The sequence below is a fragment of the Adiantum capillus-veneris genome, chromosome 8, assembly GCF_014529385.1.
Source record: "Adiantum capillus-veneris isolate H3 chromosome 8, ASM1452938v2, whole genome shotgun sequence".
NCBI classification, from domain to species: domain Eukaryota; kingdom Viridiplantae; phylum Streptophyta; class Polypodiopsida; order Polypodiales; family Pteridaceae; genus Adiantum; species Adiantum capillus-veneris.
The window spans coordinates 64,414,182-64,426,181 of NC_140938.1; the positions used below are offsets into that span (position 1 = coordinate 64,414,182).

General features: G+C 43.2%; 1 protein-coding gene across 1 annotated transcript; it reads left to right on the forward strand.

Moving 5' to 3' along the window:
* The first annotated feature begins 2,888 nt into the window (after positions 1–2,888).
* LOC147452263 (uncharacterized) lies at positions 2,889–5,073 on the forward strand. The gene has a single exon (XM_086518024.1). The coding sequence runs from the start codon at positions 2,964–2,966 to the stop codon at positions 4,422–4,424; it is 1,461 nt and encodes a 486-aa protein (XP_086374150.1). The 5' UTR covers positions 2,889–2,963; the 3' UTR covers positions 4,425–5,073.
* Positions 5,074–12,000: the final 6,927 nt, after the last annotated feature.

Below are 12,000 nucleotides of genomic sequence, written 5' to 3' on the forward strand. Positions count from 1 at the left end.
ATCAAGAAACGACGTAGGAGAAAATCTCTCCTCTTCTTTCTTATTCATTTTAGAAATATCAGCAAGGTCGTCGCTAAGCAACGGATAAGTTTCTGCGTCTGATGTGAACAAAGAGTAAGATTCAATAGATTCAAGATCAAGTAAGCAAGATAAAATGAGCAAGGTGCCAACCATTCATGGCAGAATCCATTGGAAGGTTATTGGAAGATGTTTAGAAGCTGTAATAAGGGATTAATATGCACCAACGACCTTGCAAGAGATTGCAATGGCTATTTAGCAGAGATTTACTAGAAAGGCTAATGCCCAACTAAAGAGGAAGAGCTGTGGGGGTAACTGAGCGCCAAAAAGTACTAAGCAAAGTACTAGCAAAGGAAAAACGAGCAACAATTGTAAGGAAGACAGAGACTTCTACCTCTTTATAAACTCAAGAGGTAAGTAAAGGAAGAGTTCTTTTACACCCACTTTTAGGTACTAAATCTAGAATTTTAATAAAAGGAGTTAAAAAACGGATTTTTTTTTTCATAAACAGAAATCTTTAATGGGTTTCAAGGATATATGTGCATAAATTTATATCAATATAATTTTAAATGTTAAATAATATCCATAATATTCTTAGGAGTCCCTTATTGAATGCCTTTGATCTCTACAATGATGTAGTTCCACTCTCTGCATAAATTTATATCAATAAAATATTAAATGTTAAATAAAATCCGTAATATTCTTAGAAACCCTTCTTGGCTGCCTTTGATCTCCACAATGATGTACTTTCACTCTCTTCCCTACTTGGTTGCAATTAACTTAAGATAAAAATGATCAATAAGAACCTTAATTTTCTTTTTTATTCATTTATAAGGGATTAGCAAAGTTTATTTAAAGCATAGCCTCTTTTCAAAATTAATTTTCAAAGAATAATTTTAACGAGTTGCTATTTAAATTTATAAAGTAAATTTCTTTAAAAGAAAGAAAAACCAAACTTACAAAAGATACTCACGCCCAGAAAGTTATGCACTCCCAATCCCAAGGCTTGCTCAGGCAGTGTGTAAACACACTATGACAAAGGCTTTGGGAATATCCAAAGTCATGTACACCCATCATAGCAGAGCCATATGTATTTCTTGATAAACGTGACCACACCATCATCATTCAGCTGCTGCACCGACACTCATTTTTCAAAACCAACTAATTTAAAGCATATCAATTTTTATACCAAATGAACCATCAAAACATTGAGAAAGCCAAAATACTTCAAAACGGGTATAACATCTAATGGCAGATAGAAAGAGACAAATCAGCATCAATAAAGTTAGTTAAAAGAGAAGAAGTACATTCTCTTGCATGAGAGTAAAGGCTACCAAGGCATTTCTCCCTCTCCCTCTCTCTCTCTCTCTCTCTCTCTCTCTCTCTCTCTCTCTCTCTCTCTCTCTCTCTCTCTCTCTTTTTCTCCAGCCGAGGCAAGAACATGTGGCAGAAAAAGCCATACACAGGGCACAATGCCTCCCATCAAGTCTTCAACATGCCCTTGTCCGCGAGGTACAACGCTTCAATAGCAACTGCTAATACTGACAATAGAACAATATAAGGACCTGCATAAGATTGAGAAGAACATTTTGAGACACTTCGGTAGCATCAACCATGCACCAAACACTTGCATTGAAATCAAAATCCGAAATAATCTTTCCTTGCTATTGCTGAAAGCATGCTTCATAAAACAGCCCCATTGCTACTTGCATCTGCACCTCTATGGCGGATTCACAATCACCAGACAAACATCCAGAGATTCCATACCTGATCGAGTTCGGAATTGATCCATCTTGAGAACTTTCCTGAGCACCTCTTGCCTCCTACTAAAGGAATTAGACTCACGACAGGGCCGTAGGCTGCTAATGGATAGACTCGCGAAATCTCTCTCTTTGCATCTACACAACAAGAACTCTCTCTCTCTCTCTCTCTCTCTCTCTCTCTCTCTCTCTCTCTCTTCTCTCTCTCTCTCTCTCTCTCTCTCTCTCTCTCTCTCTCTCCCACTCCCACGACACACAGTGGATTTCTCTACGCGTTATGCAGTAAATCGGACTCTAAAAGCCCAAATTCTCTGTGCAAAAAGCAGTATTCGCATTCAAGACAGCCAACACACAACAGTCATGCAGAGGCGGAATCAATACAGAATTTTCCTGCACATAATGCAGTGAAGGCATTCAAAACAACCGGCACACAACGTCAACATAGCCCGAATTCCTCTGTTCATGCAGCCCGGCGCACAACATCAAAACTATCTCTCTCTCTCTCTCTCTCTCCCCCCCCCCCCCTGCGACACACACTCGCCCTTTTTCTCCTCTAAACGTAGTCTGCGATTTTTAATACGTATGTTTTGTCCCACAAATCCTTTCCTTCCCCAACGAATCTCTCTACTAAAATGCAGTAAATCGGACTGCGACCTCTCTGCAAGCGCGGCGGGAAGGTGTAGAGAAAGCAGAGTCATTGCGAGACAGGCCGCACAGGGCGACCTGCTGCGACTCGAGGTGCACGTCCCATGGCAGTGTAGATGAGACCTGCTGCGATCCCAAGGGAGGGAACTCAGAGCTCCGCTCAAGTGCAGGCGCGGCGGGAAGGTGTAGAGCACGCAGGAAGGGGGGGTTGAGTGAATCCGTGTGTGTGTGTCTCTAGCTGTGGAGGAGGGAAAGAGCTGTAGCCAAGACCTAGCCACAACAAGAGAGCCGCCCTGCCCACTGCCTCGACTCTCGCAACACAATGAGCGCTCAATCATATAATGGTTCTAACCCTAGCTCACCCACACGAAATCTCCAACGTCCAATAGGAACACGATACCTTTCCATTTTATTTTCTATTAAAAAAAAAAAACCTTCCTTTTTCATTAGCAAAAAGGGAAACGACCACTAAGGCTGCCCCCCCGTTTAGGGCAGGCCAAAAAAGTTATGTAGTGCAAACAGATAGGGAGCACAGGGGATATGGAGGCGATGAAGGTGCTAATCAGGAATGCGACTGTGCGGATGCCGTGCGCCCGATCTGTAGTGCATTGCTTGAGCAGAAAAAGGAAGATCTCCGCCGCAAACTGGTGTTGCAGACACATCAAGTATAGGACACGCTGCTGCTCTGCTTCCTTTCCTCTGGCTCAGAAAACAGAGGAGGCGCCCATAAATCTAGACGAAGGTAAGGGCGGCGCTGCTTCCATTGTTGGTAGTCTCTCACAATACCTTCTCAAGGGTTGCACACCTTGGCATGAAGCCCCTTCTTGCCCTGACTATGTTGGCCCTGTTGAGGTTGCTCGCACCCCCGATGGCCGCGGCCGTGGCCTCTTTGCAACACAAGATGTGCACGCAGGTACCCTTCTCCTCATCAGCAACCCCATGGCCATCTCCTACGATGATCCCCACCGCATCAGGCTGCTCTCCAAACTGGTCACAATGGCAGCAAAAGACCCTCTTTTCCTCAGGAAAATGCACTCTTTGGCTCACACCCAGAGCTCTCAACATCGGTTAGAGGTGCCCTCCATGGATTTTCTCACTTCAGATTCTTCAGATTACATGTATAGTGAGGAGGTTGTCGATCCTGAACCCTTTGATCCTGCAAGAATCATGGACATTATTATGTTAAACTCGTTTGAGGGCGAGTACAAAACTGGAAAGGAGGAATCCAGGTTATGTGCCCTTTATCTTCTCCCTTCCCTGATCAATCACTCTTGCCATCGCAATGCAAGTCGGCTTATAGTCGGAGGTGCCATGATCATTCATGCTGCGACAGACATTCGAAAGGGTGAGGAAATTACTATCACATATGTGTCAACTGTGGCTCCGCTTCAGCGACGACAGAAGTCATCTCTATCAATGAAATTTGGGTTTACCTGCAAGTGTAAGAGGTGCAGAGTGGAAGAATCGCTGCAAAATTCTTTGCGGGATGTCAGTGAGTTGTATTGTGATCTGCATGATAAGGCGGCAGATGAGGTTCATATGGCTATGTGTTCACAACGTAGTCCTCCACCCGAGTCATCTTTCACCACAGTGTTGCAGTTGCGCAATGTATTCGATACTGTGTGTGAGAAAGTATTTGCAGACAAGGGGCTTTCAGAGCTTGAGAAAAGGTGGGTTCTTGCTGGGTACTCCTCTGCATACCTTGGAAAGTGGCTTGTGAGTGGTTATGCATCACATTTTTCCAATGTGCCAGTCTTGTTGGACCAAAAAGTAGTAGAGGTAGTAAAGGCTTTGAGGGCAACAGTTCCGGGCTTAGTCCATACGCTCTCGCTTACAACATTCATTCTGGGTATTACTCAGAGACTGGAAAGCAAAGAGGAATTGGCAAAAGAAGTGTTCATGCTAGGCATGGCTGAGTGTGCAGGTGCATATGGAAACCAGAAGTCAGATGTCATGCTGAAACTTATGGAAAAATCCACAGAGGTGATACCTTTCTTCTGAAAAAATGTCATGTTGTCGAGTCATTTTTTCTCACGCTTTGGCTATCTCTACAAGCATTAAAGCGCATGGGCTTATATGGTTGTTTATGCAATCGGTGGAGATGTCATCTCTTTTGCGGGCTGGTGATTTTAGCTCGGGCTCTGCCTCTTCTGTGAAGGTCATTCAATAGGCAGATACATCTTGAGTGGTTCAATTGCGGGCATGCATATTCTGATCATGTATACAAGAGTTGTGGATTACCAAGAGAATTGTGGACATGGGAGATTATCGAGAGCCATGTACTCACAAAGCTTTGAATGGGGAAAGAACAGTGGTTCGTTGTACATTCCGAACATAACAATGAGCACATTGTGAATCCCTTTACCAGTGTTCCATGTGCAGACACTTGAAAAGATTAAGCGCAATAGGAAATCATCATTTGTAGAACTGGAGCCTTATTTGACGTGCACATGCTATTTGCATTTTTTGTAAATTGCCCACTTTGTGGACGGCGGTTTCTATGTCTTATTGCCCCATCTTTGGTCCTGACAGCGATTTTTTGTCCTTGACATCATCAATGTTTTCCAGTACACATGCTCCAGTGCACATGTTTGTGTGTGTATAGTGTTCGATGCAAGTGTCATTAAGTATGCATCCATTCTCCCGCCAATGCTCGATAATTCCTTTTGTTGATTCTTTACTTTGCTAACTTATGAAGGTATATATAACATATCTTGATCTACGGAGGGAAATAAAGGTTTAGATCATTTTTGTGCTTTGCACACTAACAAAAATCTAGCAGTGGAGCTATTTTTTCCCTTTTATTGTCTTTTTTTGAATGTGTTGGAGACTTAGTGTAAAACTGATTTTTGTTGGTGTGTTCCCGTAGGCCGCTAAAGTGAGTTTTTAAGATATTCATCAGCACAAGGTAGTAGTTTTGTCGAGCTTGCAACAGGTCTTGAACAATTGTGTGAGCTGAGGCCCAAGCTGGTTCTCATGGACAAAAGCAGCAAAAATCTCAATAGCAGAGCCAGAACAAGCACAGAAGTACCAACTAGAGCACTAGTGGTTGATGGAGCTAGGAAACTAAAGAGGATTTGCTACACTTATCTATTGTTTAATGCTGGTATTACACTCTCTCAACATCAATTTAGAGGGGGCATCAAGAAATTGTAAACATGCCCCTCTACAACAAGACTGGCTACCCTCAAATCGCAACAGACAAGGAACTCCTAAGATGCCTTTTGGTTGGACTAACAATTGAGGTGAGGTTGGGTGTATGTGTCATATGGTTAACTAGAACATGTATCCACTCTTGAAGTTCAATCTCTTTCTTTACTCGGTAAGCCTAAAAGCTTTCTTCACTTTCTGGATCGTAGAGTGAGCCACTTGGCTCAAGCTCTACCATCCGATAATTTAAATTGAGCAAACAGCCAGATTTCAGCAAAGATGATGGAGCAAATTTAAAAGCGAGAGACATCCTCAGATGCGCAGGGAAACACGATGCAGCAGGAAACGCGATCCCATGCCTAATTTTCAAGATTCACACCAACTCTTTTCCGCGTAGTTTGCCCGTGCAGCTGCAAGCCGGGCAGAACCAGAAAGGAGTACCGGAGACCTTTCAAACCCTGGTTATATTCTGCAGATCATCAAGCTGGAGGGTACTTCGGATGCTTGCTGACGTGATCAGCACTCTCAAAGATCAGATATTTTGAGCGATCAACCCATGGCAGAGGTCTGTTCTAGTGCTACTGAAACAGAAGATATCAGATTTCAATCGATGATCAGTTGGCCTATAATCTGGAGTCAAATCACCAAAATTCATTGCCTTCGCAGGCTCATTCAGCACATTTTTTTGCTGATGCTATCAGGCTGTTGGTGATGCAGACGGCAGAGGCCGATGAAATGGAAAGAGTAAACATCAAAGTGGACATAAGGGCAGAAAAGCTTAGTAGGATTTGATCACACAGTCTGTAAAGAGGCAAAATGCCCTAACGTTGGTGAATGCTGGACTGGTGGTGAGACTGGTACCACTACCGCTACCATAATGATCCTCGGAGACACTTGCACTCGTGGATGTAGGGTTTTCGATATATCGCCTCAGCCCTCTGTTGCGATCTTCCTATAAAGCTGGGGAATTTTACATCAAATCCACGATTGAGGGACATGGAACTCTTGCCCTTTGTTTGCAGCTCCTATTATTGCACAAGCTTTTAAACCACAAGCAAAGGCAACTGCATCTGCAGAGAAGCCTCGTGGTTGCATATGCTCAAAGCAGCTTAAGGCTTCTTCACCATGCCCATGGAGAGCATAGAACACAGCCTGTGCTTTTTCCAATGCATCGCATTTTGCATACATATCTACGAAAGCATTCCCAATTTCGATACGTTTCTCCAGACAATGATCTCTACAAATATGAGCATGAATTCATGGACCTTGTCTACCTTTGGTAAACTGCCACATGCTTTTAATAAGCATGGTCGGGTATGCTTGACTTGAGAGGGACAAATCTGTTCTCTCTCTCTCTCTCTCTCTCTCTCTTTGACAAGATGGTGGAACAAGGCCTACAGCTAGATATGGTCACTTTTGCAATTGTTTTAGATTAGTGATCTTATGGACCGCAATTGGGAATAAGCAAAGATTGTGTTTTTAACCCTACAATAGATGACTACAATGATATGGTCAAACGTTTTGGGATGTGGCCCACTAGGACAAGGTAGCTTCGCTTAATGAGAGAATCTCACTTGCTGGCAATGCTTGTCATGAAGGGTTCCGGATGAACTTGAAGCAAGGTATGATGGTCGATTACTGAATTTTTCTTATGATGTAGCTGAGTTCCACGTCAATCCTATTTCATGCTACTGTAATTATGACATGATTGACTGACACTACTGGTCCATATTGTTTAACCTCTTCTAGCTACACATATGTCATTATGATAGCACTAGGTAATGGTGGTTGATTCCTAAAGATATTGTATAATTAGTGGATGCACACAAATTCCAGGAAATTTTTGTGTATCCAAATTCTCTATATGGCATTCCGTGCAGTTTCATTCTTGAAGGGGAGCTCATCAAACACTACTTTTGCTTTCTCAAGTGCACCGCATTTGGCATAGACACTGACAAGGGTGTTGCCGACATATACATTCTTTTCGAGAAACCCACCAGTCACGATTTCTTTGTGCAATTCGCGGCATCTACACAGATCTCTGTCGTTGACACAAGCCTTCAAAGACACGATGAGGGCAATTGCGGCACTACGATCTTCATGATGCAAGAGCATCTTCCATGTGCCAGGAAGCTTGTGAGTGGAATCCCTGTACATTTCTGGTTTTGTGTAGTAAGCATTGCATGGTCTGCTAGCAAAATGTATGACTATGTGATGTATCTCTTTGTGACATGTTGTCTGTTTCAACATCAGAACAACCCTCATTAATCGCCATCTCTTAAAGCGCAGAAAGTGCTCACTGCAATGTATAAGCAGCAGGTAAGCACTAGTGCCCTTGCCTAAAGCTGCGGAGGAGAGTAGTCAAATTTGGAGGTGGCAGCCTTCATGAGAGCAAGCATCTAGCAATCCCTCTGACATGTGAGCTGGCTCTATAGCAAACTAGTAAAGATGCTAGCCTAGGGTCCCAAAAGAGTTGTTCTGAAAGGCATAGGAGACTAGAACGTGTGATTCTCCTCCCAACCGTGTCCAATATAGGCCCTTGGCCTGGCTAATATAGGAACCCCCTTAACGCACGTCCATCCTAGCGCTTGGCCTTGCCCAGTCCTACCCTTGGCATGACATTACTCCCCCCTTGGAGAAGCGTTTTTGTCCCTCGAATACAAGAGTGATGATACACAAATGTTTTCCACAGTGGCATCCTTCATGGATCCAGCTGTTTGCTTGACCGGAACACGGTTCAGTAGGAGGCTTAATGAAACCAAGAATACCATCTTGATTTTTCACATTGTTTTCCATTTGCAACCATCTTGTGTTACCGGTTCCTACCAATCATAGTGTGTAGACTCCATGCAGAACCCACATGAGCATGCTAAACGAAAGAGTACCACTTTTCATGAAAGTAACTTGCTGACATGACTCATCAGCCAAGTTTAAGTCCTTAACTTGTTCTCAAATTTCATCAGTAAACAACCCCACTATAACTAGTGTTCAAGGTTAAGAACCTGACTTACACATGAAGAGACCAAACTTAGTCGCAACATGCTTTGACTTAAGGTAAGAAAACTCCAAGTAGAGTAATAAATGCTTACTAATTGGATTGCTTGGTGCTAATGTATGCACTTTGCATATCCTTTAGCACAAGATTACACTTTGTAATCTACCTATCCCCTTTGTAATCTGCCTATCCCCTTGGATAATTGACAATACTGAGGTGTTTTTCTTCACGGTTACAGACAGTCTTCCCAGAGGAGTGGTAAACGGGGATCACAATATCATACAACATTGCTGAGCAACAACAATGTCCTGTGAATAACCATCTTGGTTAACGTGAAAAATCCACAAGCACCCTAACCGAGCCATGACCTCTATTGGTGATTGGTAATGTAACATTTAATGGCCTAAAAACTTGTGTAGCGGAAATTAGCATGAACATAGTGGGCATTTCATCAGAATAGATTCCTAATGAGAATTACAAGAGTGCTTGGGTGGAGAGAGCAACAAAAAGCATAACACCTAGTTAGATAGCATGAACAATACTTTCAAAAGAGAGAGAAATTAAGCTATTGACAACAGTTGAGGACCGGATTTGCATGGAGCCGGTCCCCCCTCCAAAAGGCTTTGTATTATGGTTTCTCCTATCAAGAGAGACATTGTACAATACAATTCTTTGTGTTCCTTCAAGACTAGCTAGTGTTGGGGTATAAAGCCCAATGTGGTCGCCCAGGTAGGTGGGCGGGCCGCTAGGTATGTACACATATTCTTTTGTAAAAACCTAATAAGAACTCACTATGCTCTACACATTACAGTAGAGCGAGTTCACCATATTGTCGTGCTCTTCTTCTCGCACTCTCTCTCGCGTCGCTCTTCCGCTCATACTACTTCAACTGGTATCAGAGCTCAGATCGAGGCTCGGGGCAGCACTGCAGGAGGCTAGAGTCACTAGCTCAGATTGGAGTGAAATTCGACAGGCGAAGATACGGCCCCAAATCTTGTGTTGTCAGAATTTCATTCTGAGGTCATCTCGACCACCGTTCGGCTTCGACAAAGGTGTGCGCAGGCCATTTTCGACTACGTAGTCTCGCCGGGTGCAGATCCGACTCTGCAAATTTGGGGTTTTTGGCCTACGACTGTAGGTGCTGAGGATATCAACACTCCCAGAGTGTTGATTTGTGGCTGTCTACACATCGAAGGACGACTCACAGTTCTTGGAGGCGTGTCACATACGACACGGGCGCATCTACACACAGACTGTAGGCGACATCCACTAGTTCATCAGGTAGCTTGTGTTTGCTGCTTGATATTCCAGATTTCATCGTGACATTGCAGGTACTTCCACATGGGATGTATTGTCAGAGATGATGTATGTCTGTTGAGGGTTTGCTGGCTGTGAGTCATGCAGCAAACAACCGCCGTAGCGGTTATAGCATACAGTGGGAAATTTGTGGATGTATGACTTTGTGGAAAGTCTATGTACTGTCAGATTTACTGCAGCCTTTGTTGAGGGTCGAGTGAGGTTTTATTGAGCTGGGGGATTCTCGAATGTTGAGATCCTTTCGGTGATACAGGTCTTGGAGCGATCCCTCGAGCACCCTTAGATAGGAAGCTAGGATGTATTGACTGTGAGTTAGACAGTTGGGATTTCATCTTTGGTTTACTGCCGTTGAGGCATTGTCGCAGTCTATGCTTACAGGACAGTGACAGGACAGTCAGAGACAGTACAGGTGCAGGACAGGTTTACCCACAGCTTACAATTTCAGAGAGACAATGTTTTTTGAGCTGTTTTTTGGTCTGTTTTTTAAGTACACCAGAGCCATTTTACAAAGGAGACTCTGCCAAAATTTATGAAGAATCTGAAGCTTTCTTGGTTCATTTGACAGGTTGATATTGGTTCAGAGGTCAGTTTACAGGGGAAACTCTGCCTAATTTTTCCCAGGAAAGTAAACCACTGTGAAGCGTAGCTATGGCTAGATCACAGGACACTGCTCTTTACAATATCAAGAAGCTGGATGGAACCAATTTCCCATTGTGGAAGAAGCAGATTTGGCACGTGTTGGTACAAAAGAAGCATATAAAACCTATAAAGCTCAAGGGGATAAAACCAGAAGATATGGACGAAGATGAATGGAGCGAAATGGATGAATTGGCACTTTCTACCATTATGCTGACTTTGGCAGAAAGCGTTTACTTCAATGTAGCAGACGAGATGTCGGCTTATCAAGCATGGTTAAAGCTGAGTGATCTTTATGAGAAGCAGAGTGCAGCTTCACACGTATACTGGCTTAAGAAGCCTGTTGACTTGAAGATGAAAGAAGGGACACCTATGTCCAATCATCTGAATGAATTCAACACTATCTACAGTCAGTTGTCAGCTCAAGGTGTCAAGTTTGATGAACCTGTTAGAGCTATGTTCCTATTGATCATATTGCCGGAAAGTTGGGACACTTTTCGCACAGCTTTGAGTAATTCTGTACCTCCGGATGGTTTGAACATAGCAGGTGTAGAAGGAAGTCTGCTTATTGAAGAAACCAATAGAAAGACAATGGACAAAGGCAAAGGAACAACCTTAGTTGTCAGGGGAAGGACCAAAGAAAAGTACAAAGGTGGAAAGAGGAATATGTCTCGTAGCAAGTCCCGCAGTGCTAAAGGCAAGAGTGACATAGAATGCTACCATTGTGGCAAGAAGGGTCACATGAAAAGAGACTGCAAAGAATGGAAAGCAGAAAAAGGCAAAGAGAAAGCTGAAGACCATGGTGAGAAGAACAAGTCCTCAGTGAAGATTCAAGAAATAAATGTGACAAACACTATTGCAGAGGATGACAGTCTAGTGTCAGGAGACATCTACTTCTTGAAGAATACAATGGACTCAGCTCTTCTTACAGCACTGAGTGACTGGATTATAGACTCAGGGGCATCACTTCATGTGTCTCCAAACAAGGAGTGGTTTACCTCTTATGTGACCACTAAAGATCATGTTCGGCTAGGCAATGGGCAGACATGTGAGATCTTAGGTGTTGGAGATGTTCAATTGAAGTTTCAGAATGGCTCTTCTTTCACGATGAAGAATGTGAGACATGTTCCCGCAATTACAAAGAGCTTGATCAACACAGGTTTACTTGATGATGCTGGCTACGTCACCACTTTTGGACAGAACATGTGGAAGATATCCATGGGTTCTATGACAGTAGCACATGGAGTAAATTCTGGAGGACTTTACATGATTTATGTATCAAATGTCTCTAAAAATGTAATCAATGTAACCGAGCAGCCGAACGTTTCTTTGTGGCATAGCCGGTTAGGACATATGTCCAAGAAGGGAATGGAAATCTTGTCTCGTTCTGGTTATTTTCCTGGCTTTTCATTTAATGATTTTGAATTCTGTGAACATTGTCTGTATGGTAAGCAAACACAGCAGCCACATAAGCATAGA

Coding starts and splice junctions, on each gene's coding strand:
- LOC147452263 (XM_086518024.1), top strand. CDS start 2,964: ATGGAGGCGATGAAGGTGCTAATCAGGAATGCGACTGTGCGGATGCCG.